We start from the raw sequence: 22,576 nt of genomic DNA on the forward strand, positions 1-22,576 counted from the left end.
TCGAAGACCTCCTCAATTCCACCGACACGCCTTCCCATGAGGAAGCAGAGTCTGGGTTCTCTGAGGCGGGCTCTCCTATCTCTGGGGTTGAGGTCACCCAACCAGTCTACATCTGTTTTGTGGACTTGGAGAAGGCGTTCGACCGTGTCCCTCGGGGAGTCCTGTGGGGGGTGCTTCGGGAGTATAGGGTACCGAACCTCCTGACACGGGCTGTTCGGTCCCTGTACGACCGGAGTCAGAGTTTGGTCCGCATATCCGGCAGTAAGTCTGGCTCGTTACCGGTGAGGGTTGGACTCCGCCAAGGCTGCCCTTTGTCACCGATTCTGTTCGTAACTTTTATGGACAGAATTTCAAGGCTCAGCCAAGGCGTAGAGGGGGTCCGGTTTGGTGGCCTCAGTATTGTATTTCTGCTTTTTGCAGATGATATGGTTCTGTTGGCTTCATCAAGCCGTGATCTCCAACTCTCACCGGAGCGGTTCGCAGCCGAGTGTGAAGCGGCTGGGATGAGAATCGGCACCTCCAAATCTGAGACCGTGGTCCTCTGTCGGAACAGGGTGGTGTGCCCTCTCCGGGTCGGGGATGAGATCCTGCCCCGAGTGGAGGAGTTCAAGTATCTTGGGGTCTTGTTCACGAGTGAGGGAAGAATGGAACAGGAGATCGACAGGCGGATCGGTGCGGTGTCTGCAGTGATGCGGACTTTGTATCGGTCCGTTGTGGAAAAGAAGGAGCTAAGCTGAAAGGTGAAGCTCTCAATTTACCGGTCAATCTACGTTCCTACCCCCACCTATGGTCACGAGCTGTGGGTCGTGACCCAAAGAACGAGAGCCCGGATACGAGTGGCCGAAATGAGTTTCCTCCACAGGGTGCCCGGGCTCTCCCTTAGAGAGAGGGTGAGAAGCTCAGTCATCCGGGAGGATCTCAGAGTAGAGCCGCTGCTCCTCCACATCGAGAAGAGCCAGATGAGGTGGCTGGGGCATCTGATTCGGATGCCTCCCCGGTGAGGTGTTCTGGGCACGTCCCATCGGGAGGAGCCCCCTGGGACGACCCGAGACACGCCGGAGAGACTACGTCTTTCGGCTGGCCCGGGAACGCCTCGGGATCCCCCCGGAAGAGCTGGATGAAGTGGCTGGGTAAAGGGAAGTCTGGGCATCCCTGCTAAAGCTACTGCCCCGCGACCCGACCTCGGATAAGCGGTAGAAAATGGATGGACCAAAGTTACAAAGGCTACCATCAGTCACACTTCGAGCCTTGAATCAATGTGTGTGTTCAATGTGAGTTCAGTGTGTGTGTGTGATGGCATCTCATGTTGTTTTTGTCGTGGTTGTGCTTCAGCCCATGTTGGACCAGGTTCGTGTTCATCCCGAGCTGGTGAGTGGAACTCAGGACTCTGAGGTGGATCCTTCCAGGTCAGTCGATCCCCCACAGTCCTCCAGCGGTCTGAGGCTTTTATTTTAAAATTGCGTCCTGCCTTTGTTTTTGTCAGGTGGCGTCACTACGAGGTCCATGACATTATCATGGAGTGCTCCCGGGTCTCCCTGGACCCTTTGGAGTCCTGCTGTGACGACCACATGCCGGCCCACCTGGACCACACCTGTCCCCACGGCGGTGAGTCACCTGACTGTCGCTTCCTGTCACCAACTTCCGGTCTCTGACTGCCTGTTGTTTGAGCAGCGAGCCGCAGCAAGGAAGGCGAGTGGACGCACACTTCCTGTCTCTCAGGAAGTGCGCTCGACATTGACCACCTGGATGTACAAGTACGTGTGTGTGTGTGTGTGTGTGAATAGACCCCCCTTTGGTGCAGAATCCTATGTCAATGTTGCCACCATACTGAATGTGCAAAATGTAGCGAAAACAAGTTTGTTAGTTAGGGTTAGGTTAAGTCCATTGACTTGTTTGTTTGTATGGGCAGATCAGACGCATCCAATTTGGCGGATGTGCTGAGGTATCGCAGCAACGAGCCAACCCACTCAAAGCGGTGGGCCATTTTTCAGCCTTTTTTCAAAATAATCATCGACTGGAGTTTTGCAGAAGAGAGGCCGATTTTCTTAATTTCTCATGAAACCGTAAATGCAATCGTGTTGTGAATGATGTAATTGTACTGTTTGTCCACTAGAGGGAGCTCTGCCGCATTCAATCTAACGGAGCTGTGTGATACGATGTAATAAATATGTCGTAGATATGATGTGACTTCTCTCTGGATAAATGGCAGTCATACTTGAATGCTACTTGAAGCTCAGTGTTGTATTTATTAGATTTTTTTTGCACATTACTGCTTCCCCTTTTATAAGTGGTTGCATTAGCAGATATTTTGAATGCTATAGGGTTAGGACTGTAAAATATTGTCGCTATCGCACAGCTGTACAAGCCAATCGGCATCTTTCCTTTGACGACGATGTGCGTTTCCCAGTTGGCGTTCACGTGTTGACGGTCACGCCGCCAACCTTTACGACGGTGCGCTCGTGTTGCCCAACTTCCACCGTCAGCAACAAGTGCAGACGAACAAGAATAGATCAAACGCAGGGCTCAAAATATTATTTTTTCTTTGAGGAGCAGTTTTGCTAATCATTTGTTCATTTGAGGAGCAACTTCCTAATTTTGAGGAGCAATTTTTTGCAGGTTTATCGCACAGAACCCCAAAGCATTGGTTTTATCAAACAATAAACATATGACAATATTATAGAAACTGAATGTAGGGCCGCAGCTATCGAATATTGTCTTCCTCGCGTATCCTCCAAAACCCTCTTCTTTATGGGTACATAACCCATCTTACCCGTTCTTCCTCTCTGACCACATTTTCCATGTTTTTCACCTACGTGGCTCAAAGTGTAGCCACTTACAGATCAGATGGTCGTATACTGGCCACGTGTCACACAAGGACTGCACTGAGCAAAACTATTAAGCACCCCATCTGTAAGTAACATCAGTGTTGGGAAAGTTCTTTTTCGACACAAACTAGTTAAAAAGCAGTTCGATTCAACGTTCCAAAACTGAACCAGTTCAGTTCATAAAATTCAAAATGTTATACTGTCCACAAATGGTTCTTATCCTACCTCACCAACAGAACTTTTATGGTAAGTCTGGATATGATACGCACTCTTTTAAATTGTACTTTAGACATCTAATCCTGGATGGAAGAGAACTTTCACCAGCTTAACCAGGACAAAACCGAAGTTTAAGTCATCAGCCCTGAGGCCCTAAGAGACAAACTTCTGACTAAACTACAAACGCTGTCCTTATAACCTTCCCCACTGGTTAAAAACAGGTTGTTATCATCCATCCATCCTTCCATTCATTTTCTGTACCGCTTTATCCTCACAAGGTTCGCTGGCGTGCTGGAGCCTATCCCAGCTATCTTCAGGCGAGAGGCGGGGTACACCCTGAACTGGTCGCCAGCCAATCACAGGGCACATATAAACAAACAACCATTCACGCCTAAGGGCAATCTAGAGTGTTCAATCAACCTACCACGCATGTTTTTTTGGGGGATGTGGGAGGAAACCGGAGTGCCCGGAGAAAACCCACACAGGCACGGGGACAACATGCAAACTCCAAACAGGCGAGACCGGGATTTGAACCCCAGTCCTCAGTACTGTGAGGCAGATGTGCTAGCCAGAGGCCCAACGTTCCACCGGTTTTTATCATTTGCAAAATAAAGCCAGAGTCTGGCCTATTCTCTCTAGGGCCAACACGAAGACGCTAACGCGTGCTTTTATTTCCAGTCGGCTTGACTATTGCAATGCCCTGCTTTCTGGTCTTCAATTCAATTCAACAATTTCAGCCGTACCATTACTACAGAACTCGGCAGCACGCGTCCTGACGAAGAACTGAAGGCGGCAGCAGGTTACACCAATTTTAAAATGGCTGCATTGGCTCCCCGTGTTTCAGGGTTGATTTTAAGGTTCTTTTGCTGGATTTTAAGTTTCTTAATGTTCTTGGGCCTTCTTATCTCTCAGAGCTGCTTTTACCCTATGAACCCTCGCGGTCCCCAAAGTCCTCCGACACTGGCCTTTTAGTTATTCCAAATGTCAGGACTCACCCTCAAGGTGAGCCATCGTTGCAGTTTTACGGCCCCCGTCATTGGAAAAGCCTTCCGGACCACCTCAGTACTACAGAGAACGTTCTTTTTCAGAACATGCTCAAGACCCACCTGTTTAACTTAGCTTTTAACTAATATTGAATTTGCCCTTTAACATAAATTATAATTGTCAGAAAAGGAAAGTACGATACTATAAAGTGGCACAATTTATTGGAATGTGTGATCCGATCACGTGATCGAAAATCGGGGCCGATTACGTGATTTTCAGCTGATCGAGAGCACGTCAAAAGGATTGCTTTTAATCATTTTCTGAATTGTAGAAGTCAGAAAGTGACTAAATAATCCAAAGGTACAAAGATTATTTTTTGGGGGGTACCAGTATAGAGTGAGAGAGCTACACGAACTCAGTTTTGTGTGTGCATGTGAAAATCAAAATCTTGATTCATCGACCAGCCCTTTGTTTGATGTGTCTGTGATCACGTGTTGCGCTCGATGATTTCACGTTGTGTCCAGCTCGATGTCACATGGAGCCCCTCCTCAGAGTGTGGCTTGTCGACCCCGCCTCCGGAAATGGCGGCTCTGAGCCCCGCCCACCCTCTGAGTAGAAACTCGATTTCAGGTGACGCACATGCACACACACAAGTCGCACGTGTGTACGCGTGCGTCTACATACTTCGTGTGTGTGTGGTGTGCGTGCGTGTGTGTGTCCAGGTGTAAAATACGGTACATCGCCAGCTGTGGCCCCGCCCATAGAGGAGAGTGCAGATGGCGTCCAGCATGCATATGTCTCCCAGGTGACTTTTGGGCTGTTTGCTCTTTTATTTTGAAAGAGTGGCAGTAAGAGCCTTTTGTCCCTGCCCACAGGTCAGGCACCAGCCAATCAGGAAGGAGGAGGTGGAGCCAATGCAAGATGATGTCGTCACTGTTGAAGGTGAGCTCGTCTTCGTATGTCAGGCTCCACCCCTAAGCCACACCCACGCCCTGGGATTAGATGCTTGTCTAGTTCCACCCTCTATGCGTGCGCGCGCACACACACACACGCAGTAACCTAAGGACCGATCTCACTGGCCTCGAGACTAGTTAGTCATCTTGACGTCTCTTGGAGTAGTGTCGCCAAGGAGTCGCAATTCAATTTCAGCGCAACTCCTCAATACACACTATAGAGAAAAGGCACATAAAGTACATTAATATGCGAGCAATCGTTCCCGTGTAATGGACGTTAATGGGGCGATCATCCCATTATTTTGGATTTTACGGACTGTTAGTGTCTTCCTATATCCTTGTATAGAAAAAAACTCAACGTTGCTTTAATGTCGCAAAACTGCGATCTATCGTTATTAAAGTGAATATGGACGTCTCTAGCTATGCTCACTTCAACCTCTGAACATTTCAGACCGATCGCCCCACTATTTTGGTCTTCCTCATCTGAGGACTCTCTTTGCCTCTTTGTCTTTGCTGCGCCAGCTCAGTGCGGCACAGGCAAGCGCGCACTGTATGTATGTATAAATATCTTTATCTAAATAATACATACACTGTATATCCGGGGTGAATTGGAAATATTGCTCACCCTCTCACCATGTCTTCCTGGTGAGAGGGTGAGCAATATTTTTGCGCTCCCGTCTCCCAGAGTCTCCGCCACCGGTCAATATCGGCCGTCTCGGTGACCTCTCTGCCGGTCGGAGAGGAACTTTGCAGTCACAGCTCAATGAAGTAGAATATGCTAGAAAAGTTAATTTTATGTCAGTACTCATCCATCCATCCATCCATTTTCTCTCTATATATATATTTAAAAATCATGAAATATTTCACACTGTGTGAAGTACGCCCCGTTAATATGAATTTGACTTTTTGAATTGAACTACCAACCTAAATGATGCTTTTGACACGATTCTAATTTATTAAGCATAGATGCACTTGTACTCTCACACACACTCGCACGCACCTTCTCATACACTCAGCCATACCTGGCTCCACCCCTCCGTCACACCCACGCCTCATGATTGGCCGCCAGTCAAGCTCCAGCCCTGCTTCATGTTTTCTTTTGTCCAGCAGACAAGCCTCTCCCACCGCAGCCTTCCTCCTCCTTGTCTTCCTCCCCGCCCGCCCTGGTTCTCCTCACCTCCACGCCCACCCGCTACCAAATCCCGCCTGTTTCTGACCTAACCCCGCCGTCCCCACCTTGCTCCGGTTCGCCATCTCCCGCCCCCTCGTATGACTTCCTGTTCGAGCATGCGCTTCCCCGCGCCGCCGCCATGTTGTTTGTGAAGAGGAAGACTCAGGTAAGTGATGACGACACCGTAGACGCTGGCTTTGATGACATGCACGCCGTTTTGCTCCTGCAGGAGGTGCAGCGCAAAATGGCGGCACACGAGAAGCAAAACGAGGATGATGACGAGGAGGAAGATGAGCAGCAGGCCGCCGCTTCCTCCTCCTTGCACTTGTTGGAGCGTCTCATCGCCCATGGGAATGACACGCACGCTAGCATTAGCAGCAGGTGAGCGTGCTAGCGTATTTACGTCACGCGTTGGGTGGTGCATGACGTTGGCGAGCCCTTGTGTGAGAGCCCCGGCGTGAGCTGTGGCCGACAGCAGCTCCTGCATGAGTGTGGTCAGTGCGTGTGTATATGACAGTGTCTATGAGTAAGTGTGTGTGTGTGTGTGTGTGTGTTTATCAGTGAGTGAGTGAGTGAGTAAGTGAGTGTGTATTTGAGTGCATCGACGTATTGTTCAATAAATAAAATGGACAACGCTAATTTTTCCATAAATGGTCATTGTTGTGGTGAGCTGACAAGAGTTGGACGGCTGTGTTGTCAGCCGCTAGCAAGCTTGTGGAACGCCGGCGGACCGGTACACTCTTGCCGGTGTTGGCTGCGCCTAATACTCCACAGCCTGGCTCCATGTGCAGCGCGTAGATTCACACAACAAAGACACTTCAGGAAAAGTTAACCGTTTGTTGTGTTCGCTTGTCTGGCCGCAAGCTAGGGAGCTAAGGAGTTAAATAGCTCGCTCCACCACCACGGTGAAGTCGTTTAAAACGTCAGTAGTTCTCGGCGTTGTGTTTTCATCCCCAATTAGCACAAACACAGTGACGTTAACTGTTTATTAAGCATAACCTCAGTGGCACACGATATTCAGCCAATAGTTGAGGACAGCGAACATCATGGTAAATTTGATTGGCAGGTGAAGGGCTCGTCTTCAGCGAACCAACCACACAGTAGCCGGGTTTACATGGAGACTTTTTAGTTATTCTGATTGAAATAATTCTGGTTTAAGGTTTTTGATCAACTGTTTACACGTGAGTTGATCTATTCCGAACGGGTGTATACATGATGTCCGCAACATGTAATCGGAAAGGCCGTGTGACTTGCGCACATCGTCGCGAACGTCACTTCATTTATCAAGATGGAGGTCTGTCGTCTATTCAGCACAGTAGTTGGGGTTGTTTTTATAGGTTTATTTAAAAGGCTGCTTGATGAAAACAACTTGTAAGTAGTTAAAAACAAGATCTCCCTCACATACGAGCTTCGTTGGGAGCCGTCATATTTACGCCGGGCGTAAACGACGACGTCACCGCGCATTCACGTCGAGACGAAGCATGTGCAGACAGAGCTTTTCACAGCTCTATTCCGAATGACGTCTACCGTAATTTCTCGTGTATAATGCACAACCCCCCCCCCCGCAATATTGTAGAAGTCAGGAGTGCGCATCATACATGGGTATAGGGGCAAATGGGGAAAAAAACTTTCACATTTTATAAATGTATGCCGCCAGCTCGTGGTTATGAAAAGCACTGTTCATTCGTTCATACGTTCATTCCACTTCGACAGAGGGGACTAATGACTGCATACATGTACTTTTGTGCTTATAAGTTTGCATACCCTGGCAGAATTTGTGAAACAATGATTTTTTTTTTTCTTCTTAATATTAATAACAAGGAGATGTTATGATGGTATGATTCATCCGGCCAGGGGAAGTTCGGAACAGCGAGATGGAAAAAAAAATAACCGATCTCCGTTCGGCTGTTGTGGGTTTCGCTGGCCGGCCGAGGGGCCTTCTGGGCGGTCATGTGGGAGCGAAGCGTGACCCTCGCCTGATGAATGATGATGATTTTAAAAAAATATATAATAATAATAAATAAATATTTTAAAATTATTATAATTTAAAAATAACAACGAGGGCGGCACGGTGGACAACTGGTTAGAGCGTCAGCCTTACAGTTCTGAGGACCGGGGTTCAATCCCCGGCCCCGCCTGTGTGGAGTTTGCATGTTCTCCCCGTGCCTGCGTGGCTTTTCTCCGGGAACTCCGGTTTCCTCCCACATCCCAAAGGCATGCATGAATTGGAGACTCTAAATTGCCTGTAGGTGTGAATGTGAGTGCGAATGATTATTTGTTTGTATGTGCCCTGCGATTGGCTGGCAACCGGTTCAGGGTGTACCCCGCCTCCTGCCCGATGATAGCTGGGATAGGCTCCAGCACGCCCGCGACCCTAGTGAGGAGAAGCGGCTCAGAAAATGGATGGATGGATGGATGACTGAACAACAACCATCATTAATTTCTTTATGGTGATGTTTTGTTTAATGATAATGCTTTTCTGAAATGCTTGACCATTTCATTTGAATCCAATTAAAATTAAATGTGTTTTGCCTGGTCCTTCATTTTCTTTAAAGAATTGTACGAATCTTACGAAATTAAAGTAGGGCTGTGAATTTCAAAATAAGAGCAAGTAAATTAAAAAAAGTACGTGTTCAAAATAAAGTGCTTAACTTCAGAATAATTATTATAATAATTATTTTTAAAAAACTAACAAAATACAGATAATACTTCACTTTGATCATATGGGTAGAAGCAAAATCATGCGTTGTAAAAATGCATTATAGGTACAAGGGTTTTCCAGAATTTTGAGGTTAACGTTAGGGGTGCGTAATATACACGGGTGCACATTATACACGAGAACTTGCGGTACATGGCGAAAGTTTACTTCTGATGGGTTTGCCAAAAGGAATATTTCACCTCTGTGAAACTGAATTAAGTTCTATTCGGATTGGGCCCGTTTATTCCGATCATCATCTTTTCCTTTCGTCTTGTCCCGTTAGGGGTCGCCACAACGTGCCATCCTTTTTCCATGTCCGCCAATCTCATGCATCCTCCTCTCTAACACCAACTGCCCTCATGTCTTCCCTCACGACATCCATAAACCTTCTCTTTGGTCTTCCTCTCGCTCTCTTGCCAGGCAGCTCCATCCTCATCATCCTTCGACCAATATACTCACTATTTCTCCTCTGGACGTGTCCAAACCATCCAAGTCTGCTCTCTCTAACTTTGTCTCCAAAACATCGAACCTCGGCCGTCCCTCCGATGAGCTCATTTCTAATTTTATCCACCCCAGTCACTCCGAGAGCGAACCTCAACATCTTGATTTCCGCCACCTCCATCTCTGCTTCCTGTCGTCTCTTCAGTGCCACTGTCTCTAATCCGTACATCATGGTTGGCGTCACCACTGTTTTATAAACTTTGCCCTTCATCCTAGCAGAGACTCTTTTGTCACATAACACACCTTACACCTTCCTCCACCCGTTCCGACCTGCTTGGACCCATTTCTTCACTTCCTGACCACACTCACCATTGCTCTGGACGGTTGACCCCAAGTATTTCAAGTCCTCCACACTTCCTATTTCTTCTCCCTGTAGTCAACCCCTTCCCCCTCCACCCCTCTCATTCATGCACACATATTCTTTTTTACTTTGACTAATCTTCATTCCTCTCCTTTCCAGTGCATGCCTCCAACTTTCTAACTGTTCCTCCACCTGCTCCCTGCTTTCACTGCAGATGCCAATCTGCAAACATCATGGTCCATGATTCTAGTCTAACCTCATCTGTCAGCCTAGCCATCACCACAGCAAACGGGAAGGAGCTCAGGGCTGATCCCTGATGCAGTCGCATCGCCACCTTAAATCAGAATCAGCTTTAGAATAAGTCTGTAACATGGCAAAATCAGAATCATCTTTATTTGCCAAGTATGTCCAAAAAACACACAAGGAATTTGTCTCCGGTAGTTGGAGCCGCTCTAGTACGACAACAGACAGTCAATTGACAGAGAACGCTTTGGAGACATAAAGCTGTTGGAATGTCTGCTAGTTCTAGTTTGCATTGATCGGTAGCGCCTACCTGATGGAAGGAGCCGGAAGAGCCGGTGACCGGGATGCGGAGGGTCCGAGAGGATTTTACACCCTCTTGTCTTAGTTCTGGCAGCGTGCAAGTCCTCAAGGGTGGGTAGGTGGGTACCGACAATCCTTTCAGCAGTTTTGATTGTCCGTTGCAGTCGGAGTTTGTCCTTTTTTGTAGCAGCACCAAACCAGACTGTGATGGAAGAACACAGGACTGATTCGATGACCGCTGTGTAGAACTGCCTCAGCAGCTCCGGTGGCAGGCTGTGCTTTCTCAGAAGCCGCAGGAAGTACATCCTCTGCTGAGCCTTTGTGAGGACGGAGTTGATGTTGGTCGCCCACTTCAGGTCCTGGGAGACTGTAATTCCCAGGAACTTGAAGGTATCGACGGTTGACACAAGGCAGCTGGACAACGTGAGGGGTAGCTGTGGCGAAGGATGCCTCCTGAAGTCCACGATCATCTCTACCGTCTCGAGCGTGTTCAGCTCCAGGTTGTGTCGGCCGCACCGCAGCCCCAACCGCTCTGCTTCCTGTCGATATGCAGACTCGTCACCGTCCTTGATGAGGCCGATGACAGTTCCTTTGTCACACCTACAGCCACACCTCACCGCTGTTCTACTGCCCTCATACATGTCCTGCACTATTCTAACATACTTCTCTGCCACTCCAGACTTCCTCATGCAGTACCACAGTTCCTGTCTGGGTACTCTGTCATAGGCTTTCTCGAGATCACAAAGACACAATGTAGCTCCTTCTGACCTTCTCTGTATTTTTCCATCAACATCCTCAAGGCAAATAATGCATCTGTGGTCCTCTTTCCAGGCATGAAACCATACTGTTGCTCGCAAATACTCACTTCAGTCCTGAGTCTGGCCTCCACTACTCTTTCCCATAACTTCATTGTGTGGCTCATCCACTTTATTCCTCAATAGTTCCCACAGCTCTGCACATCCCTTGTTCTTAAAAATGGACACCAGCACACCTTTACTCCATTCCTCAGGCATCCTCTCACCCGCTAGAATTCTGTTGAACAAGCTGGTCAAAAACCTCACTGCCACCTTTCCTAAATGCTTCCACACCTCCATAGGAATGTCACCAGGACCAACTGCCTTTCCATTTTTCATCCTCTTTAATGCCTTTCTAACTTCCCCCTTACTGATCATTGCCACTTCCTGGTCCACCACACTTGCCTCTTCTTCTCTCCCTTCTCTCTCATTTTCCTCGTTCATCAACTCCTCAAAGTATTCTTTCCAGTTTTTGGGAAAATGTCATCTCAGAAAAATTATCATGACAGGCCTGTGTGTGCGTATGTGTGTGAATGAGAGTGAGCGTTGATGGGTGCGTGCGTGAGTGAGTGAATGTGTATGCATGTTAGTATTTGTCTGTATGATAGTGAGTGAATGTCTGTAAATAAGTCAGTTTGTGTGTGTGTATGAGAGTGAGTGTGTGTATTTTATTGCTCTCCAGCATTTGAATAAACGTTTGAAAAGTGCATCTTTGACAGTGGCTCTGCTTTCCCACGTGCTAGGGCATGACACGAAGTATACCATAAACAAAAAGAATCGCTATTAAGCACAGAGTTCGGCAATATTGTGGGGATTCCGTGATGCGTGGTGTAGCGGGGGCAATAAAATGCTTGATTTGTATGCAACAGATTGAAGCCACTTTTACATCTTACGTCACTTTGAGGCTATCTGGCTAATCCCCAACTTTGCTAGATGAGAAAAACAGGCAGGATTGTGCTTCTTGAAACACACGTTTTTTGAATACTTGATTACGTGACTACTAACTAACTTTTTGGGCAGGTCTTTGGCGTCCGGCAAGTCCGTGGATCGCAATCCTGGTGGAGGTATACAACAGAGCGTGAAAAGCAAAGGTACTCAAACTAACTTACTAATGTCACTCATCTACAACCCCAATTCCAATGAAGTTGGGATGTTGTGCTTGGATAAGTCACAGGAGTTGACAAGACCAGAAAAAAACACTTCCACCGCTTCTGCTGTTGAGAAGTAATGGTACATTTACAAGCCCAATTCCAATGAAGTTGGGACGTTTTGTTAAACATAAATAAAAACAGAATACAATGATTTACAAATCATGTTCAACCTATATTTAGTTGAATACACGACAAAGACAAGATTTTTAATGTTCAAACTGATCAACTTTGTTTTTAGCAAATAATCATTAACTCAGAATTTTATAGCTGCAACACGTTCCAAAAAAGCTGGGACAGGTGACAAAAAAGACTGAGAAAGTTGAGGAATGCTCATAAAATACGTGTTTGGAACATCCCACAGGCTAATTGGGAACAGGGGGTGCCATGATTGGGTAGAAAAGGAGCTTCCCTGAATTGCTCAGTCATTCACAAGCAAAGATGGGGCGAGGTTCACCTCGTGAGAAAATAGTCCAACAGTTTAAGGACAATGTTCCTCAATGTACAATTGCAAGGAATTTAGGGATTTCATCATCTACGGTCCATAATATCATCAAAAGGTTCAGAGAATCTGGAGAAATCACTGCATGTAAGCGGCAAGGCCGAAAACCAACTTTGAATGCTCGTGACCTTCGATCCGTCAGGCTGCACTGCATCAAAAACCGACATCAATGTGTAAAGGATATCACCACGTGGGCTCAGGAACACTTTAGAAAACCAATGTCAGTAAATCCAGTTGGGCGCTACATCCGTAAGTGCAACTTGAAACTCTACTATGCAAAGCAAAAGCCATTTATCAACAACACCCAGAAACGCCGCCGGCTTCTCTGGGCCCGAGCTCATCGAAGATGGACCGACGCAAAGCGGAAAAGTGTTCCGTGGTCCGACGAGTCCGCATTTCAAATTGTTTTTGGAAATTGTGGACGTGTCCTCTGGGCCAAAGAGGAAAAGATCCATCCGGACTGTTATGGACGCAAAGTTCAAAAGCCAGCATCTTTGATGGTATGGGGCTGTGTTAGTGCCAATGGCATGGGTAACTTACACATCTGTGAACGCACCATTCATGCTGAAAGGTACATACAGGTTTTGGAGAAACATATGCTGCCATCCAAGCGACGTCTTGTTCATGGGCATGGCCCTGCTTATGTCAGCAAGACAATGCCAAACCACATTCTGCACGTGTTACAACAGCGTGGCTTTGTAGTAAAAGAGTGCGGGTACTAGACTGGCCTGCCTGCAGTCCAGACCTGTCTACCATTGGAAATGTGTGGGGCATTATGAAGCGTAAAATACGACAACGGAGACCCCGGACCGTTGAACAGCCGAAGCTGTACATAGAGCGAGAATGGGAAAGAATTCCACCTACAAACCTTCAACAGTTAGTGTCCTCAGTTCCCAAATGTTTATTGAATGTTGTTAAAAGAAAAGGTGATGTAGCACAGTGGTAAACATGACCCTGTCCCAGCTTTTCTGGAACGTGTTGCAGCCATAAAATTCTAAATTAATAATTATTTGCCAAAAAACAAAGTTTATCAGTTTGAACATTAAATATCTTGTCTTTGTAGTGTATTCAATTTAGAATATTGTGGCTCATATTTTTCGCTATAAATGATGTACAGTAATGGTCCCAGAACCAAACCCTGGGGCACACCATTTTATTTTTTTTAAAGGACTCGATGTAACAAGGATATTTTTAACTGAAACTTGTCAGCCAATCACAGAAGGGTTTCTCCGAGAAGCAGACAAAATGAGACTGTCGAAGATATGTTGTGAAATAATTAGGTTTTACTGTTCTACTCTAATTTGAAGGCGTTTTTGGACCAGATTTTCAATAGGTGAAATCACACCAAAACCTTGCAAAAAAAGACAACACAAAAAACTAAATTACTCCAGAACCTGTCAGCCAATTTTCAAAATTGGCCGTTCCAACCAGACTTGCCATTTTGACACCTTCATTTTTTGTTTTGTTTTGCTTTTTTCAACTGGACGTGAGGCTCTCTGCCCGCACGCACTGCGATCAGTTTGACAGATACAGATATTCTACATAACTCGTGCACTCACTGTCGCCGTCTCGCCACGCTGCACTATTTGCACATCTGTTGTTGACTAATACTGGCCACTCGTGCCAGAGTAGCATCTGCTCCACTTGCACACTGACTGAGGAGGATCTGCAACATTTGCACAATCGACATTGTCCCAGATGATCGCACCACTCGTCACTTTAAACTTGCATCCACTCCTTGCAGTCTCGGCGCCCTTTGCACAACCCTCATTGCAGCGGACTATTGCAATATTAGTCATTCAAACTGCTTTAAGTGCTAGAGGACTCTGCATCTTTTTCCACAATTGTCGAAAAATAAAGAATTGTACCGCCATTATCAGATTGCTAGCAACTTTTTATTGCTCAGTGACTTTTTTTTGTCAATGTCTTTCTGTCTCCAAAGTGTTCTCTGTCAATTGACCGTCTTTTGTCGTACTAGAGCGGCTCCAACTACCAGAGACAAATTCCTTGTTTTTTGGACATACTTGGCAAATAAAGATGATTCTGATTTTGCCATGTTACAGACTTATTCTAAAGCTGATTTGAGTATAGTTGTTTTTTTTTTTTTTTTTTTTTTATTTATTTATAAATCTACATAAAATATCCTATTATGACAAAGTAAGAACATATTTTCAGACAGTTGTGCAAATGTATTGAAAATTTAAACATTTAAAGATAATAGCTACATAAGTATTCCCACCCTTCGCTTAAAATTTTGTTGACTCACCTTTGACAGCAATCACGGCCTCAAGTCTTCTTGGGTATAGCTCTATGAGCTTAGCACACCTGTTTTGAGGCATTTTCTCCCATTCTTCTCTGCAGATCCTCTGTCAGTCAGGTTGGATGGGCAGTGTCAGTGGATAGCCATTTTTAGGTATTCCCGGCGATGTTCTATAGGATTTGAGTCCGGGTTGTGGCTGGGCCACTCAAGGACATTCACAGACTGCTCCTGAAGCCACTCCTTTATCTTGGCTGTGCGCTTTGGGTCATTGTCATGTCGGAAGGTGAATCGCCGCCCTCGTCTGAGTTCCAGAGTGCTCTGGAGCTAGTTGTCTTGAAGAATTTCTCTGTATTTGGCAGCTGTCACTTTATCCTCTATGCGCACTAGTTGCCCAGTTCCTGCAGCGGAAATACAGCCCCACAGCAGGATGCTGCCACCACCGGTCTTCACAGTTGGGATGGCGTTAGCCAGGTGATGAGCAGTGCCTCTTCTCCAGATATGACGCTTGCGATTCAGGCCAAAAAGTTCTTTTTTGGTTTCATCAGACCAGAGAAATTTGTTTCTGCAGGTTTGAGAATCCTTAAGTTGCCTTTTGGCAACCTCCAAGCGGGCTGCCATGTGCCTTTTAGGGAAAAGTGGCTTCCGTCTGGCCACTACCATCAAGGCCTGATTGGTGGAGTGCATTAGCAACGGTTGACCTTCAAAATGTGGAAAACGTGAAGGGGTGTGAACACTTTCTGGTGGCACTGTAATTGTCGAGCCGGCTGAGAGATGTGTGCCAAGTCGTCGGAGTCTCAAGAGTGTCGCAGGCTTTTGGAAGCTCGATGAACGGTGCTGCACGGTGTTCCTTCTTATCCAAGGGATCGATCAGATCACCGACAACTTTCAAAGCCGATGTTGTTGAGCTCGGCTTCTTCCTAAAACCTGATTGAAAAGTTGATCAAATGTTATTGGCTGATTAAAAACTCTGTGTCTAGGCTAAAACTGGGAGCTTGGAAATTGGCCGATAATTATTTCAAATGATTTCATTTATTATTTGTGTGTGCGGGCGCACGCTGCAGGCTGCGTGCAGGGGGAGGACGCGGAGGCGCTGCGATGCGGCCTGCGGCTGGCGCAGGCTCAGCTGCAGTACGAGCGCTTCAAACGTCAGCAGCACGGCATCAGGAACCGACGCCTCCTGCGCCGCGTCATCAGTGCCGCCGCGCTGGAGGAACAGAGTGTCGCCATGGTAACGTACGCTCCGAAACCCCACCGGCACCGCGAAATATTAATTGGCTGTTTAATACAAAAAGACTGAAGCCCATTCAATTGAAGTCAGTTAAATATGTACCCGTCATCGTGCGGAGGGATGGAAATTGAAAAGTCTCCTTTTCCAGTCATTCGATTCCTAGGAATCGTTAGCTTGTTCCCCCCCGGAAGAGCTGAACGAAAAAGCGAACAGAGAGAGGGAAGTCTGGGCCCCGATCGTCTCGGTGCGCGCAACTGAGCTTTCTGTCGCCTCGGCAGCGCGCTCAGCTGGCGGTGCGAGACGAGGAGACGAGGGCGCTGACCCGCAGCCTGGAGGCCGAGCGGCGGCGCTCCGCTCAACTGCAGCGGGATGCGCACGCGCAACAGTTGCACGCGCACGTGCACCAGCTGCTGCGACAACGACGGCAACACGACAAGCAACACCTCGCCGTGCAGGTGACACCTCGCGCACGCGCGTAATTCTGTAATTGGCCGTGTGGACCCTACTCACCTGCGCTTGGCTGTTCCAGAGCGAGCTTCAGGAATGTCAGGGCAGACTGAGCAATTTGGAGGCGGAGCTTCAGAAGGCCAATCACAAGGCTTACAACATGGAGCACCAGTTGAGTCAGCTGTTATTCAAGGTGAGAGGGGCTCTCATTGGTCGAGGGAGCTGTCCGTCAAAGCCGAGTGAAGATGATGATGATGAAAACACTGACAATGCTGATGCCGGTGTGGTGTTTTTGCGTTTCAGTTGGCAAGCAGTGAGAAGTTGCAGCATCAGATGTTTCTGCTCCAGCAGCATTGCATCCTGCTCAGAGAAACCAACAAAAGTCTCATGCAGCGTCTGGACCTGCAGCAACAGCGCTGCAGCACCGTCAGTACGCACGCACACATGACAACCGAACACACACAGATGTATGCATGCGTGTGCGCACACACACACACACATTACAACCTAACACACAGACACACGCACATGCGGCAACCGAGCACACACACACACACTCCAACCTAAGAGATGCATTACAACCACATGCACTAACACACGCACACTTATAACCTAGCACACATGCACACTGCAACCTAACACACGCATAGATTCATTACAACCACACGTCCTAACACACACACACATTACAACCTAATGCATACAGACACTTTATGGCCACATGCATATACACAGACACACACACACGGCCTCCAGGCTTGATACTCCATGAGCACTTTTCTTGGTCAACTTCTGGCCTGTTAATTAAGTTTTTCCTGGGTGGGCTCAGCTGTAGCATCATTTGATCATTTTGCTGACATTTGACCTGATGGACCAAATTCATCGCGTTTATCTGCTGTGAGGAGTTGCGGCGCTCTGATCAGGAGAATGCCTGTAATTCTTTCATTTCATTCTCAAGGCATTGAATCAATGGCAACTGGACTGTTCGCTTTGTCTGAGAAGACATTTGACCTCGCACGCTAGCCGCTGTTAGTGTGGGAAAACTCAACTCTTTCTGCTAACTTAGAGGCACGCGTTCCACACGAAGTGTGGTCACTTCGTATGCAATCATTCTTTCGGAATGCAAAAAAGGAGGAGAGCCGTTAAGCCGCCCAGCCGAGAGGCCGTTGTCCGTCCACCGGAGTCGTCGGGTGGAAACTCCCTCATTGAGATTCCGTTCAGTTGTTGGAGGCCGAATTAGTGAGTTTCTTTGGAATGGATGAAAAGACGGCATTGTAAGTAGGAGAGTGGTGCACTAGGTTAGGCTTAACAGCTCTCCCCCTTTTTTTGCATTCCAAAAGATTAATTCCAAACGTGGTGTGGGGCGTGCCTCTAAGTTGTCGCAGAAGTCGTTGAGTTTTCCACACAAACACCCGCTAGTGCGTCCTAACTAAGCCTTGTTGCATGAACTGATGAAGCCTGCTCGGATGAGAGGCGAAACGTCTTCTAAGTCAAACAGAAGAGGCCAGTTGCCATCGATTCGCTGCCCTGAGAATCTGATTAGGAGATTTGTGAGCATGTCCAGCGCAGCAAACGGAGTGCGAGTATTGTTCGGGTTCTCGCTAACGATTTCAGAACAGTGTTGCTGTCTAGCCCCGATTAAGTCTTGCTTGAAGACTTTTTCTGGAGAGGTCGTTTAGTCTTTCTCACAACAACACACACACACACAGGACAACAACACACAAGACAACAACACGCATTATGTAGCACAACAGCATACACAAACAAACACGCATGGAAAAAACCCACACAGCGTAGCACATTGAGCATGTGACGCCATAACCTCCAACAGTGAACGTGTGGTTGCCGTAGCGACTTGTGGCCACGTTTTGTGCTTCAGGAGGCGTCCGTGCCGCGCGGCGCCGCGGAACTCTCGGCCCGCGGCGCGGAGGCGGAGCAGCGGCACAGGCGCAAGCTGGATGCGGCCAATCACAGAGCGGCCGAGCTGGTGAAGCAAGTGGCTCACAAGGAGGCGCTAGTGGAACAACTTAAGAAACTTCTGGACGAGCACAAGCGGCGCAGCAGGTCGCTTGAATGTTGGCTGCAGCTGTCCAATATTTTCCTATTCCAGTAGCCCGCTAATAATGATCCAGCAATCGAATATGCAGTTAAAGTTTTTTTGGTTCGTTAAAGAGCAGTTATGTCCTCCCGTCTCCGGACGATGATTGATTGCCCGTTCTTATTTTATGATTTAAAAAAAAAAAAAAAAAAAAAAAAAAAAAAAAAAGAAAAGTTGAACCTGTGTATTATTCAAGTTTGCGTTAATACTATAGTATTGATTGTGCAATAACAAAGTACATTTATACAACATTGCTCAACAGTCTCATTGTACTGTACTTGTTTATAGTGACAGTAAAAAGACATTCTTATTATATTACATTGAATACATAAATTAGTTTCCTTTAATTCTCTTTCAATTATATATGAATAGGCATTCTATGACACTGGGGAACCAGATCTTGATGGTACTGACCTATTGGGAGCTGCACACGCTTCTCACCGCACTGTCTCCATTGCGACTGCGCAAACAAGTTGCCACGTAGCTGTAGATGAGTCCGGTCGTAACCGGCTGGCAAGTCTTACTACAGCTAATCAGTGGAATTTTGCTTATCTGGAGGGTAAACTGTGGGGAACAAAACTTGATGTGCTAGAAAGAAAATGACTGCGCATCCATCCATTTTCTAGCACTTATCCGAGGTCGGGTCGCGGGGGCGGTAGCTTTAGCAGGGACGCCCAGACTTGCCGCTCCCCATCCACTTCATCCAGCTCTTCCGGGGGTAACCCGAGGTGTTCCCGGCCAGCCGAAGGACGTAGTCTCTCCGGCGTGTCCCGGGTCGTCCCCGGGGTCTCCTCCCCATGGGACGTGCCCGGTGGTGCAATTTTGGAATCGGCATAAAAATCTAACGCAACAATTTTTTTTCCAACTTGTTCCCCAGTGAGAATCTAACACATAAAACACAATTATATACTGTACGATATACATAAGTAGGGGTTCCACGCTCCGGCCTTCCATCAGTTTGGGGGTCCTCGGCCTGAAAATTGTTGAAGACCCTTGATATAAAACTGATGATTATCGGTGGCAAAAAAAACAGTTACCGCGCAACCCTAGAAATAAGTGTCAGCCTTGGTTGAAATGTGTTTGTGTGTGTGTGTGTGTGTGTCTTAGAGGTGAGCTGTCTGCGTGTGAGGCCCGATGCACGGCGCTCCGGAAGACGGTCCAGACTCTGCAGAGCGAGATGCTTCACCTCTACGGCACCATGGACGCGCTCAGCAGGTGGCGCACACGCGCGACATGATGCCATGTCCTTGGCGGTGGCGTCACAACAACACGTGATGCTCAAAATAAGTGGATCGTCATCGTAATTTGCCAATCAAAATGTGCATTTTGCGCTTAGAAAAAGCCACTGAAAAGCAAAACTGCAAATCACAAATTTGTACGTACAAAAAGTCTCGCCGGACCAAACGCACGCGCTTACGTCACCTAGGCAAGGGAAGTAAGAGGCGGAGCTATTTGGTCGACGCAGCGGGAAGATGGCAACACGAGAGAGCCAAAAAGCGGAAGGCGTGGCAGCATTTGATCGCGAACGGCACTGCGAGCACCGTGATGCGTACTCGTTGGAACGCGAACCTTCTTGCTCTCCGCACAAGATGGCCGGTATGAAGAAACAACCCTAACCCAAACGAAGGAAGTATATTTTTCTTCTTCAGGTGTCTTCATTTCAGTTTGAAACCTTCCAAAACTTCTCGTACGATAAAGAATATTTGTCTTCCGAGTCAACTGCTCCAAGCTGATAAATGCGCAGCCGTGGGGCGACTGTCGTATGATGTCACATGCTAAAATGCTAGCTGCTTAAATGCCTTTTTTAAAATTAGACCTTTTTGATTCTGACAAGAAATGCTAAATTTAAACTGAAATTTATATTTGTTTAAAATCGCCACACTGAAAATGTTTCTAGATGAGAATATAAGCAGGCTTTAGGCGCCCAAGATGCTCCTTTGTAATGAAGTTTTTTACTTACTTACTTATAAGCCTGTCTGGCGCCTTCCATCAATAAAATCCAATGTACCCGTCCTCGAAGAACATTACGTTATTATTTGTGGAGAAGGTTGTAAGCGTTTGAAAAGTGAGCGCGCACGAGAGAGGGGATCGGCTGTGGCGAGAGAGTTGCTCATCCACGAGTGAGATTCACGTTTATCGGACAGAAAAGTTGCTGAAGTTTCACCCGAATCGGACGCGCCGTAACGGAGCAAGAAAACAAGGCACCGCTGATGACGTACTCGTACACGCAAACACAATATTACGGCCATTCAAACTATTGAATTCACGCGTTTCCGAGTTGTGGCCCGAGCTCATCTGAATTTGAACAAACGAGCTGTGCGAGTCGTTAATGTTGACAATGTGGGACAAATTAATAGGATGTCAACGTGACGTGACAATGTTCAGCGAGTCGGTGATTGCGACATGTCAACCGACGAGGAGATGTCCGTGACTCTGCGGTTCGGCTCTTAAATCGAAAGTTAGCATTTTGATTTCATGTCAAATCAGAGCCTGATGAAAGACTGATATTGTTACCTACAGTATATTCGCTTGCTCGCTAGCCATTTCAAGCATTGTGTCGCGTCGCATTGTTTTGAATATTATTGATGGTAAAGCCTCTTAAATGTTCAAAATAGGTTGCGGACCGGCACTTTTTGGCAATGACTGGGTTAGCGTTTGATTCAAAACGTGTCCGAAAATAGGCAAACCTGACGATCGCGTTTCCAAAAGCTGAATGTCTGTTTGTGCAAAAACACAAAAGTGGAACGCAAATCACGACGTCGTCCAATTTCAGTTGACTGAAAATCTGAGGATTTGAACTCTTAAGTTATCTTTAAAAATGCCTCCATTCATCTTCCCTTCCTTCCCATCTCGTGTCACCATGCAATACGATGCGAAGGGCTTTCTTGTTACATGTGCCCCCCCCCCCCACTTTAACTTGGAGCACTTCTCTGCACACTCCTGGTGCACGCAGACACACGTGTACACGACACACACATGAACGCGCACATGTGTAAACTACTGACACATGACCGCACACGGCACACACATGCGCAACATTTAACGACATGTTATGACATCATCACGTTTTCTGCCCCGCAGGCCCGCCGCCGACGAGCCCGATCTCCGGCCGTCCTCGTCCTCCGCGGAGGAGATTGTAAATGGCGGGGGCGCGTCCCGCCCGTCCGCTTCACCCCTCCTCCTCGCCGCCGCCTCGTCGTCGCCCGTCGAGTCCCCGCTGGCCGTCGGGTCCTTCCTGGAGCGGAGGGCGTGGCGGCTTTTCAGACCGCCCGATCGCAATCCGGAGGAGACGGAATGGCGGGAGAAAGACCCGGATGACGAGGAGCTGAAGGAAGATGAGGTCCGGGCAGGAAGTCTCAGCGAGGATGCCGCCCTCCTGGCAGGAAGCGCGCGGACGCGGACGTGCGTGTCGTCTCGGCCGACCCCCGCTGGCGACCCCGACCCGTCGCTCGCCGTCCGCCAGAGACGCCGCGAGCTGAGCATTATGGACTACGACGACACGACGCCGCGCGCGTGATACGCGCCCGCTCAATTCCTGGCGACGGCCGTTTTGATTCTTGAGAATGTGAACGCTAGATAATAAAGTTATTGTACCAACACGCCGCCTTTGCTTTTTCTGACAATGTATTACGCACGGCTTCTCTTCTGCCTTGTTTGTTTTTGACACGTTCCCATTTTTATTTAGTCTGCGTTCGGAAATTCAGTGCGACGTCCGCCCTCGACCGCGAGCGTTCCCGAGAGGCCTCGCTCGCGTCCGGCTTGAGCGGCTCCCGTCCGGTCGCCCGCGCGTTGTGACGGCGCCAAACGAGGTTTGCGACGTTCCGGAGTGGGTCCGAGGTCCGAGCGCGCTTGGACTGCTTTTGCGGTTCAGCGTAGCCCCCTCTAGTGGTTCACGAATGAATCACTG

General features: G+C 47.7%; 1 protein-coding gene across 6 annotated transcripts in view; it reads left to right on the top strand.

Moving 5' to 3' along the window:
* The window catches only part of tsc1a (TSC complex subunit 1a), a 27,153-nt gene extending 4,888 nt beyond the window's left edge, over positions 1–22,265 (top strand). For 2 of the 6 annotated variants that reach the window (XM_061671209.1, XM_061671212.1), the window contains exons 7-22: positions 1,333–1,406; positions 1,484–1,605; positions 1,672–1,754; positions 4,550–4,655; positions 4,748–4,830; positions 4,901–4,967; positions 6,086–6,315; positions 6,379–6,530; positions 12,007–12,077; positions 15,958–16,124; positions 16,403–16,579; positions 16,654–16,764; positions 16,875–16,997; positions 18,451–18,635; positions 19,777–19,884; positions 21,751–22,265. In XM_061671209.1, the coding sequence (XP_061527193.1) occupies positions 1,333–1,406; positions 1,484–1,605; positions 1,672–1,754; positions 4,550–4,655; positions 4,748–4,830; positions 4,901–4,967; positions 6,086–6,315; positions 6,379–6,530; positions 12,007–12,077; positions 15,958–16,124; positions 16,403–16,579; positions 16,654–16,764; positions 16,875–16,997; positions 18,451–18,635; positions 19,777–19,884; positions 21,751–22,186 (2,295 nt within the window). In that variant the 3' untranslated portion in view covers positions 22,187–22,265. Of the gene's footprint in view, positions 1–1,332; positions 1,407–1,483; positions 1,606–1,671; positions 1,755–4,549; positions 4,656–4,747; positions 4,831–4,900; positions 4,968–6,085; positions 6,316–6,378; positions 6,531–12,006; positions 12,078–15,957; positions 16,125–16,402; positions 16,580–16,653; positions 16,765–16,874; positions 17,002–18,450; positions 18,843–19,776; positions 19,885–21,750 lie in introns of those variants that run through there. The other 4 variants (XM_061671211.1, XM_061671210.1, XM_061671213.1 and 1 more) reach the window with 4 other exon arrangements.
* The last annotated feature ends 311 nt before the right edge of the window (positions 22,266–22,576 follow it).

Source organism: Phycodurus eques, chromosome 3 (assembly GCF_024500275.1).
Source record: "Phycodurus eques isolate BA_2022a chromosome 3, UOR_Pequ_1.1, whole genome shotgun sequence".
Taxonomy (NCBI): Eukaryota; Metazoa; Chordata; class Actinopteri; order Syngnathiformes; family Syngnathidae; genus Phycodurus; species Phycodurus eques.